At 31.4% G+C, this 27,737-nt stretch overlaps 2 protein-coding genes, 1 long non-coding RNA gene and 1 other non-coding gene across 6 annotated transcripts; 2 read left to right on the forward strand and 2 right to left on the reverse strand.

Moving 5' to 3' along the window:
* Positions 1 to 4,238: 4,238 nt before the first annotated feature.
* On the reverse strand, positions 4,239 to 9,260 carry LOC101215166. Its single transcript, XR_004217859.1, has 4 exons — positions 9,239 to 9,260; positions 8,918 to 9,013; positions 7,746 to 7,914; positions 4,239 to 4,551 (listed from the first exon to the last, which is right to left on the reverse strand). It is a non-coding gene; the product is annotated as an uncharacterized LOC101215166 (long non-coding RNA).
* A 4,341-nt stretch (positions 9,261 to 13,601) lies between these two features.
* On the forward strand, positions 13,602 to 19,156 carry LOC101219282. 2 transcript variants are annotated; one of them, XM_011658357.2, is made up of 9 exons: positions 13,602 to 13,696; positions 13,833 to 13,921; positions 15,192 to 15,602; positions 15,835 to 15,952; positions 16,717 to 17,029; positions 17,191 to 17,263; positions 17,432 to 17,522; positions 17,873 to 17,952; positions 18,578 to 19,077. In XM_011658357.2, the coding sequence occupies exons 2-9, from the start codon at positions 13,871 to 13,873 to the stop codon at positions 18,710 to 18,712; spliced, it is 1,272 nt and encodes a 423-aa protein (XP_011656659.1). In that variant the 5' UTR covers positions 13,602 to 13,696; positions 13,833 to 13,870; the 3' UTR covers positions 18,713 to 19,077. The 2 variants fall into 2 exon arrangements, with proteins under 2 accessions (XP_011656659.1, XP_011656658.1); XM_011658356.2 differs by lacking the exon at positions 13,602 to 13,696 and adding an exon at positions 14,993 to 15,112 and having other exon boundaries at positions 13,752 to 13,921; positions 18,578 to 19,156.
* On the forward strand, positions 14,770 to 14,870 carry LOC116404823. Its single transcript, XR_004217926.1, has one exon. It is a non-coding gene; the product is annotated as a U6 spliceosomal RNA (small nuclear RNA).
* A 253-nt stretch (positions 19,157 to 19,409) lies between the features above and the next one.
* On the reverse strand, positions 19,410 to 26,963 carry LOC101217520. 2 transcript variants are annotated; one of them, XM_011658359.2, is made up of 8 exons: positions 26,713 to 26,963; positions 25,572 to 26,120; positions 21,950 to 24,177; positions 21,589 to 21,858; positions 21,427 to 21,507; positions 20,858 to 20,969; positions 20,150 to 20,216; positions 19,410 to 19,850 (listed from the first exon to the last, which is right to left on the reverse strand). In XM_011658359.2, the coding sequence occupies exons 1-8, from the start codon at positions 26,798 to 26,800 to the stop codon at positions 19,799 to 19,801; spliced, it is 3,447 nt and encodes a 1,148-aa protein (XP_011656661.2). In that variant the 5' UTR covers positions 26,801 to 26,963; the 3' UTR covers positions 19,410 to 19,798. The 2 variants fall into 2 exon arrangements, with proteins under 2 accessions (XP_011656661.2, XP_004145045.2); XM_004144997.3 differs by having other exon boundaries at positions 19,410 to 19,867; positions 26,713 to 26,962.
* Positions 26,964 to 27,737: the final 774 nt, after the last annotated feature.

Below are 27,737 nucleotides of genomic sequence, written 5' to 3' on the forward strand. Positions count from 1 at the left end.
ATATATATAATTTTTTAATTTGATTATCATTTTTGTTATGGAGATCTAATTTGTGGGTTTTGAAAAAGGTGGTAGGTGTTGGGATATATTGCTTCACATTTTAATTTGATGGTGGGTTTCATGTCACCTATCCACTCCATTTGTCTTTTCAGTACTAGAGGGAACCTTTTTTTTTTTATCCTATGGTTAGAGGTTTTTTGACCTCGTAAAAAGGAAGATCGAGAGAGCATTCGGGAGAAAAAGCTAATTATTATAGTCATAAGTTGTAACGTTGAGTTGTAATAGTTTTATGGATTTGAATCGTAAACTATTTTAGTTTTGATTTTCATTTTGTTTTAAGGTTTTTGGTTCTTGAAAATTAGTGGATTTATTTTCTCTCAATTTTTTTTTATTGATTTGCATCATTCTTAATTACAAGAATTATATATGGTGTGTTTGGATTAACTTTTTAAGTGTTTATATAAGGTGTAAATAAATGTTCATAAATACTTAGAAATTCAATCTACTAGCCAAGTTTTAAAAAAAAAACAAAAATAACTTCTTTTTTTTTAACTTTCAAAATTAATCTTGGTTTCTTAAACTATTGGAGTAGACCCTAATAAACACATCTAGAGGTAAAATTAATATTTATAAGTATAATTTTAATAAATGATTGTCAAAGCGGGGTCCAATGTTGCATATATAGTCCATCTTTTTATTTAGTTCTTTTAGCTCCACACTAGTTTGGAACACATTCACCAAGTTCGAATATGGCTTTATTACTATCATTTGTTAGACTCTACGTATAAAATGATACTCTCAACTTTTTGAACTATTAACTCTTATAACTTTGGTTTTGTCCGAAAGATCTCATATCAATGGTTCTCATTTATATATCTATGTTCTTTCTCCGTACATTGTAATATAATAGGCATTTGGTCACATCTTCAACCAGATAAAGCACTAATTCTTATCTAACAAAGATGGAAGGTAGAGGCTTAATGCAAGTTGTTCAAAAACAAAATTTTAAAAATAACAATAATTAAAATTCTAATAGGGATTATAGAGTTTGATATTATTGCAATTGTTTTAGAAATCATATTAGAAGTCTCCCCGGTATGGTAGATTATTGAACATTAGAAAAATGGTCACCATGAACACACATATATAAACCTAATCTTTCATACATGTTTATTTGCATTTGTAATTTTTTCGATAAACAATTGGTATTCTGAAAGTCCATATCATTTTTTCTACGATGGAAGATAAAACATTTTAGATATTATATTGTTGAAAATTTTTCGTTATAAAACATAAATATGTGCTTCTTTATATTTTCACTTATTCAAGAGTCAACATTATATTAAAATATTTACAATTTATGGTTGTTCGTTTCAATTTAAATATAGCTCAATTTATTAACTAATTAGTATATTTAAATATTAAGGTTTTGAAATTTCACAAAATTAAATTAATTAATTAAATATATCTTAATTTTGCAACATTCATGACTTCTACCTGAATGGTTGATGTTGACTATTATTGATGGAACTCAAATTTTCCTAATTCATCGTCAAACCTAATGAGAAATTAAGCTAAAAAATGATTAGCCTCATGAGTGGTTTGTTTGATATCAAATCAATGAAATGTATATATATATATATAATTTATTTACTTACGTGTTCTTTATATCTATTTTTGTGTCTTTTTAATTATATTACATTATTGCTTTGTTACAAAAGAGAAAGATGAATCTATCTATCAATGATAAATTTTATTGTAGATAATAGATTTTGTTACAGTAGCACTTTTTAAAAGATTTTTATTAGGTATATTTTTGTATTTTGGATTGTTATATTTACAACTACCTTTACATGAATCTAAAAAACGAGATCTGGGTAAACTTTTTTAAAAATAACTAAAAATATATATTTTTTAGAAAAAGAAAAAATAAAGTCAAGAAATAGACATTTGATCTCTAAAATCTCCCGAGTGCTTTTTCTTTTTCCTTTTCTTTTTCTTTATTTGTTCAAAGATTCTTTTGGTTAATTATTAAATGGTTAAAAATTTCAAACAAACATCTTAGGTTTGCCGACGATGACACTTTCATAGAGTCGTTGCACTTTCGATTTATTTTTATTGAATAACTTTGAATTTTCTTTTCCTTTTTTAACTTCAAAGCTTCTCTTACAATTAATTTAGAATTTAAAAAATATAGTGTTTTGTTTTTAATCTAATTTTCATTTAAAATTATTTTGGCCCTTTTATGTTGTCATTTTTTATTCATTCTAAAATTGTAAGTGTTTTTTTTTTTCTTTTTCTCCCTCTACTTTTTTGTCTTTTTTTTTTAAATGCAATTTCATAATATAACTATTTGATTATTTAAACAATATTAACTTTAACAAAATTAATATTATTTGTCTTCTAATAAACTAATAACAATCTACTAAAATATTTACTAAATTTATTTTTTCTAATAAAAATTTATTAACTATCACTTATTTATATAAAGTATTTATTAATTATTTAATGGAATTAATTTAATTCTATCCTTCATTATCGACCTACATTGTTTTAAAGTATATTTCTGATATTTCTTGTCAGCATATCGTATTTTATTCTCTCTTTTTTTCTTAAATTAATTTTTGTATATTATTTGTTGAAATATACTTATAATTAATTTAACTACACTTGATGGGTCTGTCAAATTTATTTTGGCCATTTTCCATCAATTAACTTCATGCAAATAAAATTTATAATTAATAATAATAAACTTTACTTAACTAAAATTGGATAATTGGATGTAATAAAATAAATAACCACGTACTTGTTTCATTATTTACTAAATTAACGTAGTCAATGTAATGAAAGAACTCTAATTTTTAAATATTAATGAACTAATGTTAGTATTAGTTTCAAATTAATTTTAGTATTTGTTATTTTAAATTAGTATAAAAAAATAATTTTAGGAATAGTTACTTTAGTGAAAATTATTTTAAATAGAGTGATAATTATTTGTTTTGATATATCGTGTTTAAAAATAAAATTTTGTTATATTACATCATATTTAAAAATATTCTTTATTTTTAATTAATACGTGCATTAGAAAAATAGTACTCATTGTTTAATTATCCTTAATCTTTCAATAATTAATTAATCTATTAAAATTATTTGCGGTTATCGTAATAAATTTTACAAAATAGGTACAAAATAAACACTTCTTCTTAACTTCCAATTTTGATAACATTCTAAATGTATAAAACCAAACACAACAAATTTTTGTTTCCAAAATTCTTATTTCCTATTATATTTATTTGGAAATTTTGAGTTTAATTCTCATATGATCTAAATCTTTTTTCTAAGTACCAAACTTTGATATTGCGATGTGAAAATTTTAAATTATTAATAGTGATGTAAAATTAGTAAAAACTAATTAATTACAATTATCAATTTTAGAATTGGCTAGGATTTCAATTGTTTTTTTCGGTAGATAAAAATCACAATTGAAAAATTGAAGAGACAAACGTACATTTCAAAAACTAAAAGTTTGAAAACGAAATCAAACCTTAGAACAACTTTAGTAGACATCTTTTATTTTTTCCATTAATAATTAAACACTGTCAACCAACCCATAGGCCTACCACAACAAAAATCCACAATCCACACCCATTTGTTATTAAAAAGCAATATCACTACTAATGACAACAATTTAATCAAAACCTAATCGAAACGATTTTATGTTGGGATTTGTTTTTTGGTTGAATATAAATGATCCTCTTGAACCATTTTTGTTAGATGATTGGTAATTGAGTAAAGACCAAACTCTAACCAACTTCTAGAATCAACAAAGCTTCAAATTGGGTGACAAAATTACACACTTTGACCTTTTAAATTCCCTCTTGGTGAACTAATTACTCAAACCCTACTTCTCTTTCAAATCCCCTAAAATTGATACAAATCCTTGCAATCCAAATTTTTATTACACTTGAAACGAACTTTGAATATAATATAGCAATTATTCACATAGGATTTCTGTTAATAAATGCATTACAAAGACCAAAAGAGAGATTTCATAATAAATTCAAGATTGAAGACAAAATGTTTGAAAGTACCCAAAATAAAAATGGATTTGGATTAGTGTGAAAGGTTGACTAAATTAAGATTCAGAAGCATTGTTAGACCACGAACTTCTTTCTGTCTTTCACCTAAGAAATATTTTCAACTATGGTGTACTGCATCAACATAGTCAAAATCATTGGTAGGTTTTGAATCAAAAGTAGAATAACCAAAGGACTATAGTCCAAGAGGCATAATGACAGTCCTGAATATGGGATTATGATTCTCTAATATGGTTTCAAACTATATGGGAACAGAGAGAGTTTGGTAATGAATTGAATTATCATACCTTCAGCTTAGTGATATCATTCAATTTCAATATGGAAACAATCAAAAGTAAACCTCCAATGTCATAAAGAAACAGCTTTCTAAAATTCCACCCCTTATTATTTGAAACTTTAAATCACGTGCTTGATTATCTCTCAATCTGATTCCCTTGTAATTGTTTTTCTCTACCTGCAAAACCGATCAGAAGAAACCGCTAAATAGTTTTGGACCCGAAGCTTTGGTAAGAAGAGAATTCTTGCATACCGATGCAAACAAACAGAGTTGATTGCCGTCTTACAAAACGACTGTTGAGTTATTGTAGGTCTGTTTGTATTCGCTTGTATGTTAGAATATCCTACTGTCAGTCTGTCACAATTAGTTAGTCATTGTTCATTCGTTATAAAATTTTGGAGACTAGCACAGAGATTTGGTCAAAATCTTCCTTTGGGGTCTATGTTAGACTTGAGAGAAAGCAATGTAACATTGGAGGCTAAAAGCAATGTAACATTGGAGGCTAAAAGCAATGTAACATTGGAGGCTAAATAGAATTTTTCAAGGAAAAGTTTGAATTTCATCAAATATCAACCAAGGTCGACTTAGCTCGATGGTATTGACACTTCTATCTCTAGAGGTCAAAGGTTAAAATTCTACACTACAATATAGTAAAAAATAAATAATTAAATAATGGGCAGTTTAACAGTTATTTTCCTCTAGAAATTTTATTCAACAAGAAATCTTCAACGGGTAGTTTTTGTTTCAAATGTAATCCTGCAATGGTTCTTTAGAGAATAAAATAAATAAATGTATTTGAGTCTCTAAACCAAACTAATCTTCTAGTACGAGAATTTATCTCTTTTTCATAATTAGAAAGTTGGGAAATTTTCAATTTATGCACTTCAAACTTTGGGATTTGTGTTAATTTAAACTTTAAATTAATAATTGTATCACTTTAAACCTTGAACTTTGGGAACGATACAAACTCCAAACTAATAATTGTATCAATTTAGACTCTAAATTTTTATAGGCGTATCAATTTAGACCATGAACCAATATAAATGCATCAATTTAAACTCTCCATTATGTTTTAATTTGACACAGTTATAAAAGTTGAGGCTTCAAATTGATACATGTATGAAGAGTTAGCGTTCAAATTGATGCATTTATGAAAGTTTTAATTTTAAATTGATGCAGCTATTAGTTTAGGGTTTAAATTTGAAACAATTATTAATTTAAGGTTCAAATTGATACCCAAAGTTCAGTATAAATTGATATTTTTCCTAGAGTGTTTAAATGGATTAGAGCCACTAAACTGCTATGCCCATCTTATAAGCAACCACTTAACCTCACAATATTTTGCTATAAAAAAAACTTGTCAATTTGTGATATCTTAAGAGAGTCAAAGGATTAAAATCTTGACAACGATATTAGGGATATATCAAAAAAAATATAGGTACCGAAGATATTTTTGTAAATCAAATATCTACAAAAATCATTCAAATTAATAACTAAGCTGCCTTTACTTCCACATAAAGTTATTGATCTTATTTAGTGTATTGTATATCTTCATATTGTGATAATAGATGACTTCTCTTTTATGTTTTATGGGAACTCTTATCTACGATTTTAGAGATATCAATCTTAATCTTTAATTTTGATATTGATATCAAACCTTCTTAATTATGAATACGTCTGTCATCATATCCTTGTGTAGGTCTATGGGTTTTGACCTCATTTTTCAATACTCTCCTTGTTTTCATTACTGTCTCTTATGACATTGACCATCAACCCCAATATTTTCTATATAGAGGGATGCCGATTTGTAAATCCGATACTCTTGGAGCTCTAAAGTTTGGGGGTTCGGTCATACCATGCTTTTTTGTTAACTCACCAGGGTATTATTTGGAGTCTTTAGCTAATTCTACTAAGACATAGTTGAGTGACGAATCCAAGATGATTAATTTTGAAGCTAATAAGATGTCAATTCCCGTTTTCATAAGTCAAAACTATTAAATAAGCCTATATTATACTAAAGAGGTATAATTATAGTAAATTGTGTAGTAGTTCGTTAATAACTGTGAACAAGACATTAGAGGGTTATCCAAGAGCTCAGCACATTGATGGCTTGGATGAGTAACGGCTTTAATGTTAACATTGATCAGAAGGTCCATAGTCACTTGAAAGCACAAACGTTTTTTAAGTTTCAGTTCCGAAATGGTCAACATAGATAATTGTTAAGCTACAGCTGAAGAAAGGTACAAACTTGATTCTACCTTAAGCATCAAAGTGTAATTGGCTTGACACTACATCGAATCCATAGTAGCTTGTTTTGCAAGGTTTTGGGGTCATTTCTCCTTGAAAATATGAGTCTAATGTTGGCATGAGTTTTAGTATCAACACAAATTATTTTCCTAATAAATTTGCACTGAACTTTAACACGTCCCTCCGATTCCTAAACTCAAACCTTGACCCATATATTTTGATTTTCTTGCTACAAGACTTACACTGTTAGTTTTGTTTAAAAAATTTTGTACTTTTCTGTATATAACAGGCAATCCAAGAAATATCACCCGAGCACCTAAAATCCCTTGTCTAAGCAGTGCTAGCCGACGTTTGGTTTTCTAAGGTATAAAGTAGGGGTGCAAGTGGCTCGGTTTGGATTGGTTTCTTAGAAATTCAAAACCAAACCAATTAATTTGTTAAGGATATATACAAAACCAGAATCCAACCGGGCAAATGAGAAATTGTGCCACCCAAACCACTCAGATGGCAATTTGGTCTGGCTTGATTCTCTAGAGGTAGGCATAAAGGTAGGAGACAAGGTGCCGTAAAGAGGGGAAATGGAACAGGCACGAGGGGGAGGAGGAAAACTCCATAAATAAAATAAAATCCTGTGCTATCCTGATATCAAACTCACTACTTCAAGCATGCAGGCGCACCTACACGCACACCTAGCTGCAATATTTTTTGTTCGAACTATTGACGTTTATTATATATAGCATATATTGGTAGGCTAGATTTACCAATTTGTTTTTAAGGTCTAAACCAAACCCGACCTAAATTTTTCAGCTTTATATATTTTCAACCCAAAACAATTAAATGGACTGGTTTCAACCCAAACCGACAAGTGAGTTTGGTTGGTTAAAAAAAAAATTCCGTGCACCCCTAGTATAAAGTGAAAAACTAATTAGTACAATTTGGATAGATTTTTGTTGGTAGAATGTATGCTGCTTGATTTCTACTGTTTTTGTTGAGCAGCCGATTTAAAACATAATGTTTGGCATCCATCTTGGGAGAAGAAAAAATTATGTCAAAGCATGGACATAGGCACCAAATACTTTTTTCTATATGATCAGTTCTATATGAAGATGGAATGATGAACGAACCTTGCAAAACTCAGCTACCCAATTTAGCAGTTGAAGCATTAGTTTTCTTTCCCAGCCTCGGTAGCAGCATCGCTGTTCCTCCAAGGATTTAGGGCTTCTCTAATTGCCTGAGCCTCAGGCGAGTTTTCCCAAGCCAGCCTCTCCGATTCTATAACTGCTACTTTATCATCTGTGCCAAAATAGAGTGAAAATCGTATACCAATCAACAGACCATCAAATAAAGAAACGGACTTAAATAGAGCACTTGAATCTCGTATCCAAAAAAAAAAAAAAGAGCAATTGAATCAGTACTTGAACTTTTTTGGGGTTAATAAACAAAATTTATTTCCATTAACAAAGTACAGAATACAAAATACGAGGAGATGGGATATCCACTCACTCCATTGGGTTACAAAAAAGAGACCCAACTGGTGTAGAACCGACTTAGGCTATAATTCAAAAAAATGGACCAAGTAGAACAATCCCAAAAAATAACTCTTCAAACCAAAGCCTCCAAAGAAGAACAAAAAAAGTTCATTCGCCTTGAGCTTTAGAAAACATTTCAGGTGTGAATATAGTGCTGAATATCAAGGTCGTTTACTTTATCTACATTATTTTTACATTGTCACTCTGCATCCCGATTTTGGCTAATTATGTTGGAGGCTTATTGTTGGTCTTTAATGTTCCTTAATAACGTTTTCAACATAAAACATAACAACTTGCACTCAATTCAACTTATTCACTTCTTGATATCTATCCAACACCAAAATCAAAAGTTCGTTCTGATTTATTGGAAGCAAAAATTCTTCAAACTACTTGAACATAAATTGTAAAAAATTTTAAGAATCTACCCAACCCAACCTCAAAACACCGTCTAACGTACGTGAACACTGGACCAGCTATTAACATACAATCCACTAGTTGACCCAAAAACCTAAAGCTAATGGACGAAGATAAATTTAGAATTAATTAACACTCAAAACCCTAAAAAATAACTATTGACAAACCTCCAATTCTTGCAGAGAATCAATTTGCTACAATTTATTGAAAGAAAGATAAAAATAATAATAATAATAAATAAATAAATTAAGACGAAATGCCAAAACCAAAGGTACTTCAATTAAATACAGGAAAGAAAATGAATTAACAATGGTGGACTGAGGAAGAGAGAGAAAAAAGGATGGTTCTCACACAGAAGCCCGATTTAATCATGAACAATTCCATGGAACCTCCAATCAAAGCCGAAACTGTCCCAATCTTCACATACCAGTCTAGAAACTTCATTTCAACTAAAAATCCAAACAAGAAAAATAATGATATTAACATAATTATAAATCCATTATTCTTTTCCAAAAGAACAAAGATGGTTTCAGCTTTGAAGTTTCGGAGCTACTTACGAAGCTCAAGCTGCGGAACTTAGCTTCGACCTTCAGAGAGAAAATTTGTTAATTCTCCGTTCTCAAACATCATTTTGATCCTATGATTTATAGGCTAAAGCGACGGCGTTTTCTAACAGGCCCAAATAATCTGGCCCATTAGCCCAATACGAACCGAGGCCTGATATCATTAGCTTCTTTAATTTTATTTCATATACTTGAGTTCTAAGTCCCAAATCTTAAATTTAATCCGTTAGTTTATTATAGATTTTTTCATTACTTTTAATCGTTTTTTAACTCATATAGCCTAAATTAGTATATGATATTACATTAATGATTCAAATTACTAATAAATTTCATAAAAGTCTTAAATGGGTATGTTACATAAATGTAGGCTCAAATTACTTTAATACACATTTCTATTATTTAATTGATTTATAACAAATATTTAAATGGAAAAAATCATGGGATATAGTTTTGGAAAGAAGTGTTGCCTAAATTAATTTAATACCAATTTTTATTACTTAATTTAATTGATTTATAATAAATATCTAGAAAAAATTGTGGGATACCGTTTTGGAAATAAGTTGGCTCAAAATAATTTAATACAAATTTCTATTATTTAATTGATTTATAACAAATATCTAAATGAAAAAAAATAATGAGATACGATTTTAGAAAAAAGAAAAAACTTTTTATGCTTCCCTTCCACGAAAACGGTTGTCTACTCCTTCTAACGTGGATTACGATTTTGACTTCGAAATTTCAGAGAGTTCGGAGGTGAATAAGAAGACAGTCGACGGCCGACAAATACAAAACTTCTCGAACATAATCTAGTTAAAAACTTCGAGGTTAGTATTGTATATATTCAATACATATGAAACACTAGATATATTTTAGATATTCAATTAAATATCCAATCAAATGAAAATATAGTTTTGAATGTGATACATTTTAGGGTTTATTGAGATTTCGGCAGTGAAGAATAAAACTTTCGATTGACGAAGAAGAAAACTTTGTTTTATATGGTATATATCATATAAAACATATAAAACATCACTAAAAGTATAATATCTCACGGGTAATATATAAAACTAATATAAATGTAAATAAGATGTGGTATATATATAATAAATAACGTATACAAACTATTATATAATGCGACAATATTATAAAACTAGTATAATCATAAATAATATGTGGTATATATTTATAAAATCATATCAGAATAACATTAAAATGAGGGGTATATTGTTAATATATACGATATATACGCAGATGATATATTCAGAATGAACTAATCAGGTAGCTTTGTTGTTTAACTATTTAATTTTAAATGGGTAAAAGAACAAATGACTTACCGTGAACTTTATCGTAGTTTCAGGTGATGTAAAATTGTATATGCTAGGGACTTGTTAAGATTCTGCACCTTACGATTATGAGAAATTTGAATACAAATTGAGAAAACAATGTAATAAGAAGTTCGACTTTTATGATTGAACATCTAAAAGCTTCAAATGATGGAGAATAATAGGTAAAAATAGATGACGGTGATGATGAAGAATAGGTAAATTGTGACTGCCGGAGAGGGAGAAGAATTAGGTAAAGATATAATTTTGAAAAGAATATATAAATAGTTTACTGCAAATTAGAAAAAAAATTAAAAATATTATAATATATTTTAATTTATAATTAATTTAAAATATGCTTAAAATTTATTACCATATTAATTAATCAAATAAATTTAAGGGAGATATGAAATTTATATAAATTTAAATCATTTTAAATAAGTTAATTTTTCAAATAATCTATGAATATAATATCTCATTAATATTTGTATTATATAATTAATAATTAATAATTAATGAAAGGTTATAATTGTCCATAAAATATTATCTTTTCTATTTAAGAAAATAATTTTTAAATTAAGACATTTGTGAAATTTCTTATTACATTCGTGCATTTTGTCTAAATCTTTCTACTTTTAATTTATCGATAACATTCTAACAAACAAAAGAAATGTATAAACAAATTGTCTTATTTGCATGAAATTTATTATGATTATTTATTCTATTTCAAAATTAATTTTGAGTGACTGAATTTAAAGTTTATTAAAAGTACAAAGACTAAAATTGAACATTTGAAAATGTATTAAATAAAATTAAACAATCGAACTATATAAATCAAAATAGTATTTTAACAATATATATAGCCAATTTCACGTAGATGTGGATTGATAGAGAGAGCGAGGATGGGACGGGGAAAGCTTCTTTTGTCCTTGTGCCTCTCCGTCCACTCCTCTAAAACTCACAAACCCTAATAGAAAATTATATATATTATATTTAAAAATCTCTTTTAATTATTCTAAAATAGGTAGGAATCTAATTCTACTTTCTAAATTAATTTTTTTTGGTAAATGAAAAAATTGTTAGAAAGTATTTACAAATAAAGCAAAAATTGGTAGACTTATATCTATGTCTATATATTAATATAACTGAAAAGACGCCAATATAAATCTAGTCAAGTTTGTAAGTGATATAACTGAAACTTTACTATATTTTAAAAATATTTCCAATCCTTTTTTTACATTTAAAAATTTTCTACCTTTCATTCAACCAATTCTAAACTTTTGTCTTTGTTCTTGTTTTTGTTGTTCTTTATGGTCGAAACAAACAATCAAAAGATCATAATAATTGATTTCCCATGTTCTCCATGACTATCTTTGCATTTTTCACAAAACAAATATTATTTTCCTCCAACCAGCTTACACACAACTCAACTAATTTCACGTCACAACTCGTTTAACCCTACAACTTTTGAATATCAAGAAAATCAATGACTCTACACACCAAGTTCAAAATAATCAAAATGCATATGTGATGCTTATATTATTGACAATCCATTAATGCAGTTATTTATAGTGTAAAATTATATGTAATTGCTATTATCTTTCTAGTAAATTATCATATTACTTAGTCTGAATGGAGAAAGGAATGTTTTTGTGGGTTTTAACGATGAAGCTGGGTAAGGCAACATAGGTTTTTAAGTACGTGGCAAAGAAGCCTTAAAAGTAACAAAGAACAAGGTCATCAACGGACCCTCTCACTAACATTGCCCAAGCTTCTTGACATATGTTTCAAGAAAATATGAAGGAGTCCAATATAAAATACAACAATATCCTCCACCAAAAGTATACAATTTTTTTATCAAATTCAACACTACTTCACTCAACACTAACTTTTATCGGAATGCGGTGGACATACACCACAATACTCTTGTCCAATTTTATCTTACAAATAAGCTCGGGACAAAGACAACTAATATCACCGCACTATAACAAAATCATGCATCAGTAGTAATGGTTATATATTAATAGTATTTTTATAGTACATCGTTTAGTAGTTTCTAAATCCAACTTTAATACTTTAGTTCAAAGTTTAATGTTTTTAATTGGATCAAACCAATTTTAGAGTTGCCAATAATATATAACTTATAAATTTATTTTTATTTGGATCAGTAAGTGATTTAAGATGATACCAGAGTAGGTTTGTTCAAGAGGTCCTGAATTTAAAATTATACATTTTTACTTATTAAATCTTTTTTATACTTCAAACTCACAATGAGAGCGCAAAATGATATAATTAAATTTACTTGCCTAGTTAAACGTCGTTACCATTTTAATTTACAACAAGAAGAACTATTCTATGACTTGTCACTAGAAAATATAAATTAAAAAAAAAAAAAAAGTCAATTTATAGGATGAGAGATTGAAAATGTAGTTCATACCAACTAAGCATTATCATTAAACTATCACTCATTAACGAAACTCCAAAAGATTAAAAGAGATTAGACTAATCTCTCTCTCTTTGGAAAATAACTCTCTACACCTCGTTATATTCTTTCTCAAAATTTAATTTTATACCATGGAATGTTGGCTCTCTCTCCACACATATATTAAATATGACCTAAACTTTTTAGAAGCTTCCAATTTTATCAAATTCGACTCTAAACTTATATAAGTTTTGTAATTTTAGCTTAGGTTTAATTTTAGCTAATTCACCTACCAAGTAAAATTCTTCCTAAATTCATTGATTTCAATAAAACAAAGATTTGCAAAAGAAAAAAAATGACAAACATGAATGACATTTTCACGATTCATAATTTTTTTTTAAAAATACTTTATATATTTCATCAAACAATAACTTATAGATGGTGAAAATAGCAACACATGTCAAAATAAATACAACATCGATCCTAAAATTCAAGGTTCGATCTTCTAAAAAAACATTAGGAACTTAGTTAATTTTAGGGTTATAAGATCCAAGTTGATATCTCAACAAGTTTAGGGTAATATTCTGCGTCTCCATATACAATTGAATGGTATGAAAAGTGAGTGTTAAAAAGACACCATGTGAGCGTGTGGAGCCCCATGCATAGAAAATGAGTACAACTTTTTGGGCTTATTGTGGAGAGGTGGGCCCATCATAATTGCTTCAATTGTACTGTAAATGGGCCTTTTAAGCCCACTTTCTAAGTAAGGTTCCAAGCAAACCTCAAGCACATCAGACATTCATCTTCCCAAAAATTCTGTCTCAGGTTACACTTATATAATATTCTCATTAAATTGTATTTTTTAAAGAAAAAACGTAATAATTAATTAAGAAAAATCCACAGATTTTCCTACTCATTTCACTCTCATTCTCCTTCTGCTCTTGTCTCTATAAAATTTCAGGTTCTCTTTTGCTATAAGCTTCAGTGGGTTCAACAGAAATGGCAACAGTTCAGCCACTTTCAAATGGGGTTTCTGAGATTACTCAAGAGGTGGGGTTTTTATTAATTTGCCAATTTTTTATTTTTTTTATTTCTTCTTGTTTGGCTTTTGCATGTGACTTTTGATCCATTTTTTCATTGATTTTTTAGATTGGATTTTCAGCTGTTTTAGAGCTCAGCAACTAACAATGTCGTGCTCTTTCGAGTTCTATCAGATTGGAAGTAATTATAGTTTATTTTGATTCATTTGAGTGCTAAGGTTTCTTCTAAACAGTTAAAGTTTATGTTTCCTGAGCGTAATTGAGCTGAATTGTTGTTGTTATCCTAAACAGGATGTTACGGTTGTCCCATTTTGGGGGAATTTTCTTTATCTTTCTACTGTTGGTACTTTGTAGATCTTGAACAGTGTATTAAGCTCTCTCTCTCTCTATATATATATATACCAAAAAGAAAAAGGCTCATGTGATCAACTTTAGATCTAAGATTGTCCAGATTTTTTGCACAATGTTTAATCGCTAAGCATGGCAAATCTATCTGATAATCTTGGATAGTCTCTTATTTACATCTTATTTGAATATTATAAATCTAAACTGAAATAGGTTCTTAATGGATGGATGTTTGGGAGACTTTTAATATGATGCTTCAGCTCGTGGGCTTATTCTCGATCCTGGGCGGGTGACGAAGTGGGATGCCTTTGCCATGGGTTGACTCACTTAGGCCTCCCTTCCACTAGAGATTAGTTGAGGTGGCCGCCAGAATATGGCATGTACCTATTGTATGTTTGAGAGCGAAATTGTAAAAGTACCTCAAATTTATATTTCGTGATGCTCAGAGGAGTTTGAGTTTGTTGTGCTTGACTTTCTATATAAAACATGAAAAGAATTATGTTATTTTTGCAAGTCCCTTTAGGGGCATCCGATAAAATTGGAACATTACATAGAAGATTAGCATGGCCCTGCTCAAGGATGGCTCATACAAATCAGGAAATAATGTTATTTTTGCAAATAGCTAGCGAAACATTCAGGTCTTATTGACAGGAGTTGATTGGCTGGGCATTCTTAGATTTACTTGGCTGCATTTTTTTTTTTTGGTAAAGTAACAAATTTATATTAACATGCCTAGAGGTGAACTTGGGAGTGGATCCATTGACAAATGAAGAACTGGATTACTAAAGATAAGTGAAATATGAAATGCTTTAATTTGAGGTGTCATTCATATCATTTCTCTGAAGATTTTTCCTTTGTGAGTTTTTTTGTCTCTGTATATTATTGAACTGCTTTGATCGTACTTGAATTTGTATCTGATTGTTTGTTATAAGCAGGAAGACGCCGAGATTGTAAAATCTGTAAATGAACAAACTTCAGATACTGGACATAGTAGTAGACGCCCTGATATTTCACTTCAAATACCCCCGAGAACAACAGGCTTTGGTAAAAGCCGTAGTGGAAAAGGTTTATTGCAATCTCAAGGTTCCAACAAAGGTGGTTTGTCTCCAGGAAGCTTCTTAAGAGCTTTAAGCTTTAAGAGAAAAGGCATTGCTCCTGAAGGTGAGAAAAGTACACTCCTAAGTTCAGACCCAAAGACTGCTGCTGAAAGTCCGATATCGACGATTGCTTCAGCCTTTTCGTGGAAAAAGTCCACCTCTCTCCCAGTTACTCCAGCATCAAATTTGTCCCCCTTGATTTCCCTCCCCGCCACAACTAGTACAATCATTGAAAACCCAATCCCACATGTGAGTTATCTCTGTTACATAGTTCTATTGAGTTTCATCATACAAAAACCCATTAAGTTTTAAATACATAACTCGCTGGATAAGGACGCAATTGTACGACCTATAGAACAAATATTTTCATTCAAGTAAGGTCGTTACTTGTTACTTAACTCCTCTGAACCACAGTGGAAAATGTTTACTACAATGCTACTCGACCAGATCTGTAACTGTCTTTCTTTTATAACTCTAACAGAAAGAAGCAGTGCGTGCCGTTTCGAGATCTCTATCTGTTCCTGTAAGAAATATCGTTATAGTACGATCTACATCTTTTGCTACCCCTAGGCCAATTTCTGAGGCCAGTGCCAGTTCTGGTATAAGTCCAAAAACCCTACTGTTAGTTCACTTTACTCTTTTTGCTTCACATCCCATAGAATCCGAGGCATGGTTTTATTACATAGTACAGTTTTTGTATAGTATATATTAAGTTTTTAATGAATATAGTATTGGTCATGTGAGTGATTTTCATATTTACTCTTTTGAATCAAGTATTTATTTTCACCATAAAAGGGTGATGCATGAATTTTGAAAAGATATTTCATATTTTTCTTTTATGAGGCTGTCAGTAGAATTTTTATTTAGTTTAGTATGATCAAGTCATGTAAAATGGGTACACTTTCAATTTTACTAGCGAACGTTGTCTATTTCAAAAAACTAAAATAGAGGATGTATTCAATTTAACAAAATGTGCTTTAATGTCAGATCATCATTTAGTTAGATAAGGATTTGATTAGAAAAGAAAGGTTACGTACGAGTTTAGTCTTAAAGTGGGAATAGGTCCCTAAATGTTTAATTTTTGTGTCTAATGGAACCTTATGCAATCAATTTTGAATCTGATAAATTCGTGAATTTCAAAATTTTCAAAAGTTCAGGGGTTAAATCAATAATTTGAAAGTTCAATGACCAAATAGATACAAACTTCAAAGTTCATGGACTAAATTTGTAAGTTAACCAAAAAAGAAGTGGATACTGAAAATGAGACCAAAAGTTTTGAAATATTAGAGCCAAATTCGGAAGTTTACACAAATATTAGGGATGGTTATATATTGGACCTTATTGAAATTATTCCATGTAACAGATCAGGATGGTTCTGTTACTTTAGAAAATGATGATGAAGAAATTCCTGAAGAGGAAGCAGTTTGTAGAATCTGTCTCGATCCATGTGAAGAAGAAAACACTCTTAAAATGGAATGCAGTTGCAAAGGAGCCCTTAGGCTTGTACATAAACATTGTGCAATAGAATGGTTTAGTATAAGAGGAAGCAAGGTGTGTGAAGTTTGTAGGCAGGAAGTACAGAATTTACCCGTCACACTACTCCGCATTCCCACCACTGCTCGACAGGACGGAAGACAATTGCGAAATCAACTGACGTTTCGTTCGCGGACAGTAAGGTATTACAGCGGCTTGTCATGATTTGGCTTTTTAATGAAGGATTCTGTTATTCAACTAAACCATTTCTGATTTTAACGACGTTTGGAAACTTCCCTCTCGTTTACCATTTTTCATCTCTCATACTTGGCCGAAACTGTACTGATTTCTGTATTTGTTGCAGTGTTTGGCAGGACTTTGTAGTGCTTGTTTTAATCAGCACAATATGCTATTTCTTCTTCCTTGAGCAGCTTCTGGTATGCGATTGCTACGGAAGACAATTGTTTGAATTTCTTTCAACTTGAACTTCTTTAGGATTTATATGGATTCTTTTTTGCTTGATATTCTCCACATCGTGTTTGGTTTTCGATATAGTTCAATCGAACTAATAATATGTGTTTCTTCCTTTTGGTTGTTTGTTTTAGATTCACGACTTGAAGACTCAAGCTATCGTTTATGCTGCACCTTTTGCTCTGGTGTTTGGTCTCACATCATCGATATTCTCTGTTATCCTTGGTATAGTTTTCTGTAAAACTTTAGGCTCCACTTGAGAACCGTAATTCTAAATTTATAAACACTGCTTTTTCTTATAGTTTCTCGTCTTACTACCTAATATTTGAAAACGTTCTAACAAAAAAGCCAAACTTCGAAAACTAGAAAATAATTTTGAAGAACTTGATTTTCTTTTTGAAATTTGACTCTGAATTCAAATGTGTTTTTAAGTTTGATGAAAAAACTTACCAGAAAATTACGAGGAAATCCACGTAATTTTTTAAAACAGAGAACCAAAACCAAATGGTTATTAAACGGAACCTTAAACATTTTCTTTTTCCACTCATTATTTGCCTATTTGCATAACTTTGCAGCAATCAGGGAGTACATATGGACTTATGCAGCTCTTGAGTTTGCACTTGTAGCTATTATTCTTCATCTTTTCTATACTTTGGTGAGTAAAATTTTCATGCATTATACATAGCACAATTTTATTCTGATTACTATGAAATGAACTCCAACCTCAAGACAACCCTGTTTATGAAGGGTCACGTTTGTACTCTACGGTAACCGTTAGGCTCCTTGTTAAGAAAATGTTTGGATGATTAGACATTAGTATGTTTGGTAGCAAGGGGTATTTGAGTCATTAGACATTAAGTTTGTTGCGTATTTTGAGTTATAAAATAGCAGAACAGTATGGCAAGAGGCGTAGTTGTAGAGAATTTGGGTGAGCTTAGGCTCTTTGTGAGAGGGTTCTCGGCCTAATGAGCGGGTTAGTTAAGTTCTTAGTGTTTGTATTGTTTACTTTGTGCTTTTCATCTTGTAATTGTTGTGGATTTTTGCGAGACTTGCCCTGTGAGTTGAGGATACTTAGTAGTTGGGATTTTTTTGTTTGTAGAAAGAAGAATTCTAACTCACTGATAAACAAAAACTATTTTAAATCGACCCGAAAAGTTTTAGAGCCTGAGCTCGATTTGTCAAAACTAAAGCGGAAAAATTCAAATGTGATCAACTTGAAAAAAAATATTAATCTTTCTTGTTTTCTAAATTATAGTGACAACCTTCTGCCTTGTTTGCAGCTGAAACTGAAGGCCATATATGCCATTTTGCTGTCTGCAATTTTGGGTTTTGGTGTGGCTATGAGCTTGAATGCTGTATACATTCATTACTACATTTGGCGAGTTCGAATCGCACAGAATCCCAACCCAGCATGACCAAGTTCCAACCACGATGAGCCCATCTTCTGAAGATTCATTTCAAAACTTCTAAATTACCAAACAGAATCTGGTGAATGAGGAGAAAAATGCTGGTAGATCCCACAAAGCATGACAATTTTCAGGCATCTAATGAGTAAATATGAACATCATCATCGTCTTCAATCGGTATTCAAAAGTTTTTGCATTGTATGCCAAGTTGCAACTGATGAAGATGAAAGTAGACTACATGTATCAATGAAACGTTTATAATTTTTGTATAGGAAAAATGTATTCCTACAGACGCAATATAAATTGAACGTTTCTTGCTTCTTTGTAATGTGTAAGAAAAAAGATTAGTCGTGTAAGAAAAAAATTAGGACGTGCGAAAGTGATCTTGAAAATAATGATTTTAGTGAAAATAATGATTTTAGTGAAAATAATGATTATAAGTGATTTGTCAAATGCTAAATTCTGAACTTGGATTAATTTTTAATTATGTTTCTAAATTTTGATAATTTTCTCTTGCATCCTTGAACTTTGAAAGTTGTTTGGTTGAAATAAGTTGGATGGATATTTAACACAAGCCAACAACTAATGGTAATAATTAAAAGGCATACATAATAATATTCACAAACATATATAAATAGATTAACGTCTTTTCCATATATAAATCAACGTCTTTTGAAATGAAATTGATGGCAAAACAACATTAATCTTTGCTATAATTGTAAATAATCACATTATGAACTAAAAAAGTATGAATTAACTTAATGTCACATAAGTTATTATATAGTCAGTTGCATTATTTAGACAACTTAACTAAATGACTCGATCTAGACTTAATTAGATGACTCGAATAAAATATGGTGCTCTTGCAAAACCTTATGACAAGAATAAATAAATAAACAAAAATGTAACACCTACGTCACCTTCTCTAATAGCCTAAGCATTTACATGAAACTGTGAAATCTAAAACATAGGACGCATCAAAACTATATATTATAATATACACATAGCAACCAACACCTACCAGAAAGAGCATACCCCAACACGAAATCAATTATTACGAATTGAAGTCATTGATGTTTGGTAACAGGTTGGAACTTATTGCCGTCTTTCTTGAGCCATATTGTTGAACGAGTCCTCTTGACGTGATCTACAAAAATACGGTGCCTGATGATTAAGAGATAATTTGATTGCATTAGCACACAAGCATCAAACGATCTGTTGCTTGGAACGACTTTTTAAATACTTTAAAATACTTTTTTAAACATTTGAAAAAGACATTCTGTTTAGAATGCTAATGTCCTGTTTCAAAGGATGTTGAGTAAGCAAGATCCATTCATGAAGCCTAGTTCGAACTAATTCATAACTTCAATGATAAAACTTACTCTTTTAATGGCTAAAAAACAAATTTACGTAGTTTCTAAAAGAGAAATTTATCGCGATCCTGACCTTTCAAACTCAAGCTTCTGCGTTACAATCCCATTAAGTAGCAGCTCAGAGCTATACACTGCAGCGCCTGCAAAAGCGAAGGGAAAACTTTTCAAATAGGGGAAAGGCCAAAATTTTGATTCCTTGGTAGTGGTTTCTTCTCTTTTAAATAAAACTAAATTAAAATTATTTAGGTTAACATTCTACTTTAGTTCTTGTAGGTTCATTATTCTAGTCTCTATTAGTCCAATTTTGGATTTTTTGGTCATCAGGTTCACTTACTTTAGTGAGTTTTGATCTCTTTTTACAAAGTTTTAAAATAAATTTTGTACCCAATGAAAACCTTTTAATACAAATTTATGGTTACACTTCAAAATATTAAATGAGCAATGCTATGCTAAAATTTTGATATAAAAAAAGGAGATAGAAATGGAAATTAGGACCAAAATAGTCATTTTTCGGGAGTACATGGCAAAATATGACATTTGAAAGTACAGATATCCAAATAAACCAAAATCAAACGTATTAAGGTGTAGTGTCTAAACTTATTATTTATTCTTCACAAGTCCTCATTCATAAATAATTTTTTAAAAAAAATAAATAACAATAAGACGTCTTTGAAATGTAGCCCAACTTAAATAATATATAGCAAATTTATAGAACTGATTTTTATATTTATCATTTTACTATGCTTTCAGGGAACATCTTGAGAGAAATATTTGAACCAACCTTTTTCGAGAAAAGGCAAGCACGTATTGTAATCTTCTTCACACGACAAAACTAACAAATCATCTGGAATTTGATCATCTTTCAGCATAGACCTCCCGATCCTCTCTACTGCCTGATAACAACAGCCAACCTTAGCAAAAGAATGTGTGAACATGTGCAAGTAGATGAATGCCACGTGAAGCGTAGAAGAAACTCAATGACTTAGCGAGTATACAAAGATATCATCCAACTATACAGATTAGATGACGTGTGTTTGAGATGCCTTATAAAAGAAAGTGTTTACAAGTGAAGCATGGATTGTACAAATACTTTTGGAGAAAGAAAGTGAGTAAATAAAACACCTTGCGTTTCTTTAAATCTTTTTATAAGAGTTTTTCAACACTTTTGATTACTGGAAAGAAATAGAAAGAAAACATTGTTACTCAGTCTAAAGCACTTTGGTAATTCTTAGGGACTTTAAAGGATATGCTAAACATATACATATTGTCATACAAAATAAAAGTTGAAGTGCAATCCCAAGAGACGGAAGAAAAAAAATTGCAAATGAAGAATCAAAAGCAAAAACATACTTGACCCTTTACCACCTTGACCAAGCTTGAAATGATGGCTATCCCAGGCTTTGTATTTGGCGTAATCAACACTCGTCGGCCCTGTAGAGCTAACGATTGTGAAAACTACAGAGGAAAAAATGCCAGAAACAGCACATGGTTGAACATTGAAATTGAAATCACCTCTAGAAGAGGACGCTGGCGAGCACACGCCAACGAACCTGGCATGCTAAATCCAACTTCCTTCTCCTTTTTCGTGTCTCGAAGGATATGATTTTTTTCGTCGATGAAGCAGCTTGCCTGTCCACAACTATCAATCCATAGGTGTGTCACCACAAGCTTGCCCAGAGCAATGGCTTCTAACATATTCCTCGTCCGTACAAATTTATCCGCTATGAAATGTGTTGCCTCAGCCATGGAGGATACCACAGTAACCCCTAGGCGAGTCAATGTCTGAAAGAACATCAATGAGAATAATGAGAATGAGTTATAAGTTGAAAAAATCTCCTTGCAGAAGATAAAAGAGTATGAAATCTGAAACTACCTTCTTTTGCTGTTTGATTATGCCCTCGTCAAGGTGTTGGCTATACAAGACTCGAACATCAGTCATATCTTTTCTCTTTCTTGATTCAGTTGGACAAGATCTCGATACAAAACCCGAAGAAGTTAAATCACGAAGTTCTTTCAAAAGACTTGATTTTGAGAGGTTCTTTTTGCATGATTGTTTGTAATATTCACTGCCCATACAAACAGGTGATACAGAATTTATAGGTGTCATAGAGTTATCAGATGGACTAGTACAAACCGTGACAGATGGTTTGTGCCTTTTACTAGGAGATTCATCTGGCGTAGTCTTTACAACAGAAGAAACTGAACATCCATCATTCTTTTTATTTAACTGCTGAACGGAATTTGGTCGATTGGAATATTCAATGGACAATTGATCATTCGTATCAGCAGTTATAGTTCCACCATGAGCTTTTTCTGCACCCGTTCTGCTGACGGTTGGTCTTTTTAAGTTTTTATTTGAAGGGGGTGAAAGAAGACATAATGAGGCTCGTGTTTTCTTCACATTACATGACCTCTTGCGCCTATTCATAGTTTGTCCAAGTAGATCACCAGGCAGACTTGCCTCACCAGCTAACATATCACACAATCCTCGTTCTCCTATGGACCTTTTTGCATCGTTTTTGGCACCTTTTGACTTCATCTTGAGAGTCTTGGACGCTGCCTCTAGAGATTTTGTTCTTTTTGCTTCAAAATCCCTAGTGCCCCGATCACCACTACTTTTCTTGATAAACGAACCTACCTTTGCAGCTGACCGTTCACAACCACTAGATGCAATTTTAGCCTTTTTTGATTGATTTACAATTATTGAATGCCTAGTTCGACATGCAACAGGTGAAACCTCAACAACTTTTCCACGTAAAAGCCGCTTCTGAACCTTGTTACATGCATTTTGCCGCTTCTGAACCTTGTTACATGCATTTTTTAAGTCATAGCCAATGTTTTCATTCCCATTGATTGCATCAGCATCTCTTTTCTTACTCCTGTTCGACAATTTCACTATCTCATCTCCACACGCTTTCGTGATAACTCCAGAAAACTTCTGGTTTCTTATCTTAGATTGCATAGGAGCAACCTCGGAACTAGAGGCATGTCCCCTCGAGGATCGTCTCAATTTCGAGCTTGAGTATGACTTTCTAGAAGGAGAACCTCTGAAAGAATCTGTTGAACCATTTTCCAAATGTTGATTTGTTTCATTATGAACTAACTCATGGATATTCGCATCATTGAATAATGCTTCCATTGCCTCTGCTGCCATCTGAGTATCAAAACCTACATTAGCTTCTTCTAGTTGATCAGGCTGGATGCCATTGTTTTGCAACTCTCCCCTACATGGATCACCATCATTCTCCTTGTCCAACTTATAGGATAGATTCCTTTTGCATTCGATATTGGATTCTCGGGATGGCCCATTATTCCCTTTTCCTTTTCTCAACTCTAGACGAGAATCAGAACAAAATAATCTTGATTTCATATTTTGGTTACTCATAGATGCTTCCTTATCACCGCTCAGGTCTAATTTTCTTCCTTTCGATTTTCGAGGTTCGGTCAAAAACTCTTCTTTTCTTCTGCGGAAAATATCACCACCTCCTTCATCTTCTCGATTATCGTCCCAGTCAAAAACTCTTGATTCCCCAACTACTCTTACACAGTTAACAATGCTAGCAAGATTATATTGTCCTCTTGGATTAGGAACCGACTTTGGTTGCACCATAGCATTCCGTTTATGCATACCTACACCTAGACCAAACTCCATAGAATTATCTTTAAGAAACTTTTCAACAAAATCAAGAGCATTGTCTTGTGTTAAATCCCCAGGTTCTTGAGAGTCGACATAACTTAACCCTGCCAACTGATCACCATCGCCATCACAGGCAGTCAACTGATGTAGGTCAACGTCACTAGCATCAAGCTTTGTGGGAAGATCTCCAAAATCTCCCACAGGGGTATAATCATCTGTAAAAAGCTTTCTCACTGCTGAACTCCCAACCCTGCACTTAACATTACCTGAATCTCCATCATTCACACTAGATTGCCCAAGACCGTTATGCCGGTCAACATGACTGTCTTTTAAGGATGATTTTTCTTTATCCTTGTCAATTATAACAGAAGGCCAAGCATCTCTAGTTTTCATGGCAGAACAATGGGCTGCTAAACCAGAGGCACGCAAAGAGGCTGTTCGCAATGAAGATAGTCGTGTGGGCCCTGTAAAGGTGAAAGAAAGGAAAAGTGATTTCAGGCATATGGTGTTAGAGAATTAAAAAGAAAAATCAACTGTGATAATTTAAAAAAGAAAAGAAAAAGAAAAAGAAAGCGAACCTCTCCATTAATATAATGAAATGAAACTAATGCTTAAAGTACAAGAATTATAAAATGACCTTAAATCTCTAAGGGACAAAGAATCAAAACAAGGTTAACAAATTCCAAAACAGGGCAGAAAAGCAATCAAAACAGCAACTGAAAAAAAAACCAATCAATACAAATGAAATGTTGGGAAAGGAAACAAAAGTGCTCCAAAGAACCATAACCATGAGAGATGTAATTTTTGAAGAGCTTGAAGAAGATGCATCTCAAGAGGACGAGAATGAAAAAGCTGAAATATCGCGAAACCAACCAAAGAACATCTGAACCATAAAAAATTCATTAACTACATGAGCTGACAAGCTGCTGCCATGACTTCTGAAACACAACTAAAGAACCACTCTTGAGGAGAATATATCTAAGCCCCAGATGAAAGGGTAGGCCATTTAAGGTAACATCTTCTGATGACAAAAATTTCGTGAATAGATTACCAAATTCTTACTCAAGGATGACTAGCAGAATGGCTTCTTCTTGTTAAAAAAAAGCCCCTAAAGCACACCCTCTTCTCTCTTCAATGTTTACACTAATAGAAAGCACATCCATCATGGTTTTTTTTTCAACTCTAATTCCAAAAATATCTTTCTTCCAAATAATAAGCTTCTCCAAACACTTCCCAATCTTATTGCTGAAGCTGAAAATTGAAAATTGTCATCAAATCCGAACAACTCTAACAAAGAATGCTGCTGGATATTAACCCAGAATCAGATTGCAAGCGACTACCAATGACTTCAAATGGGCTGGAACTTCGCAAAGCTGAGCTTGAGATAAACAATCCAAATTTTGTTGTTCAACTGCCGGTTCTATTTCACACTAAAACAGAGCTTTCAAATCAACTTCTATTGGTTCCTTTGATTTCTGCTCTTCTATTTCATCTGATGATAGAATGAAACAATAATCGTTTGCAGCACAGCAAACATCCTAAAAGCCCTTAAACATGCAATTTTCTTCTTCTTTCCTCATTGCACTTACATCATTCAATTAAGTCTAAAACTCGCCTCTCATCAATATGATCAATGATGTAAAATCGATACAGTAGAGATGAGGAAAATAGGAAATTACTGCAGTAATATAGACATAATATTATGAAAACATAAAATTGCTGCAGTAATAACTGAAACCACATAACTAGCACGAAACAAACAAACAAAATGACAACTTGTTCGATTTCTGCTCTTATTGAAAACTTGAAAGCCACAAAAAATAGTTGTATTTAATACAAACGATCAAAAGAATAATACCTGAGTTACAATTTTTTTCGGGCAATGTATTCGGTAGCACCTCTAAATCTTTCCTTGCATCATATTCAAGAGAAGAAGTCAATTGACCCTTCTCCTCCACTGATTGATGAAACCTTTGGGCTGATTCATCATCAGGTAGATTGTCATCAACATTAGTTTCAGTTGTCTCTGTTCCTTCATCATCATAAAAATCATCACCAGCCATTTCATCATCAAAATCATTCAATATTTGAGTGTCAAAGTCCATTTTCTTTACGCAATCAGGAATGGGATCATCAAGTAGCTGGGTTTCATCACAGAAACTCAATATTTGAGTTTCATATGCAACATCAAAAACTTGAGTTTCTTCAAGGGGATTCACTAATTGAGTTTCAAAATCATCATTTACAGGCTCCACTACTTGAGTTTCTCCATCAAGATTCACTACTTGAGTTTCTCCATGATTCACTACTTGAGTTTCTCCATCAAGATTCACTACTTGAGTTTCAAACTCGTCATCATAGAAATCAACTGTTCCTGAAGAATATGAAGTTTTATCCGTTTCCTCACCTGTGTTACCCAAACCACACGATTAATCAAGGTGAAATTATAATAGTTTCCAGTCACAGAACAAAATCACTCTACATTATAAGAAACATTTTGTATTTGATTAAGGCAAAAGCTTAAGAGAACACCCTATCCCATACATGATAATCAAGTGAGTCGATTTCAACCTATCACGATATTGAATCCTTAACTGCAATAAGCTGAGAAAAAACAAGTAATCGAAAAATCATGTAAAATCCAACCCACAAAAGACTCAAATTCAAGCCACAGAAATCTAGCAACAATATTTAAATAAAACACTCATTACTAATTGGATCAAATCAAAAGTGTATATTTACCAAATTCACAAACGAAGTGAAGCAAGTAGTATCAAAACAAATCAATTTTTTACATAATCACAACTTCACCACTCAGCATTACTAAAACCAAAATCATTCAGAATACGAACCTCTATAAATCACAACAAAAACACACGGAAACCGAAATCCAACAATCTCATAAACTCAATGTGTAGAACATCGAAACCAATCTTTCACAAATTCAATCACTTTAAAATGAAGAAAATACAAGCAAAAAAAAAAACCTAATCCATTACCAGAATACGTAGGTGGTGAAAGATAGCCGTCAAATACTTCGGTATCCGTACGATCAATGTCCACGCGATCACTCCCAAAGGGAGCCATTTCAGAATCTTGTTCCCGCGGAAACAGCTTGCCGTCGCCGGAGAAGGAAATCCAGAAAAGAGAGTATGGAAAAGGGTCGGAATGTGGCGGGAAGATGAGAGGGACTGTGAGGGTTTTGGAGGGAAAAATAAAGTGAGCTTATATGGAATGAGGAATCTGATCGAAGCGGCGGGATTTTCACCGAAGAGAAATATGTTAAAAATTAAAAAAAAAAAAATCAAAATACCCCAAAATAATAATAATAAATAATAATGTTTTTTTTAAAAAAAAATTTTGAACAATGTAATTTGAAAAAGGTATATTGAAAGCCAACTCAGTGAGCCGTTAATCGTTGCCATAAAGGTAGCCAACAGCTGTCAAATTTTAAATGTAATTAATTTAAGCATTTTTAATAGTTTTGTAATTTGTGATTAATAGTTTTGTGTATGAATGTCAGTAACGCGGTATTTATCTATGTCTATTATTGATAAAACTTGAAATTTTTTTAGTTATATCGTAAATATTTTATCAAATTTATTATTTTTGATAATTTATCATTATGATGCAATATTTAAAATTTGATCAAAATCTAATATAGTTCGTTTGTTAGTTATAATTACTAAAGATTTGATCAAATCATAGGAATTGAATATATACAAGATTTTATCCAACAGTATAAACTGAATACATAATATATGAAATTTTATCAACTATATACATATGTGTGGGCTATTAATAAGGTTTTGGTCACACTATAGGAACTAAATATAGTGACCAAATTATAATTCTTAAAACTATAAAGTAAATTCTAACCTTCTCTAACCCATATTAAATATATAATAACTTTTAATAAACCACAAACTATTAATGTGGGGTATATTTAAGGTTATTTTAATCTCAGATTTTATTGTCAACACGAATATTGGAGCCAACTCTCAATTATGCTCAATTTTCCAGA

The sequence above is a fragment of the Cucumis sativus genome, chromosome 6 (genome assembly GCF_000004075.3).
Source record: "Cucumis sativus cultivar 9930 chromosome 6, Cucumber_9930_V3, whole genome shotgun sequence".
In the NCBI taxonomy this organism is placed as follows: Eukaryota; Viridiplantae; Streptophyta; class Magnoliopsida; order Cucurbitales; family Cucurbitaceae; genus Cucumis; species Cucumis sativus.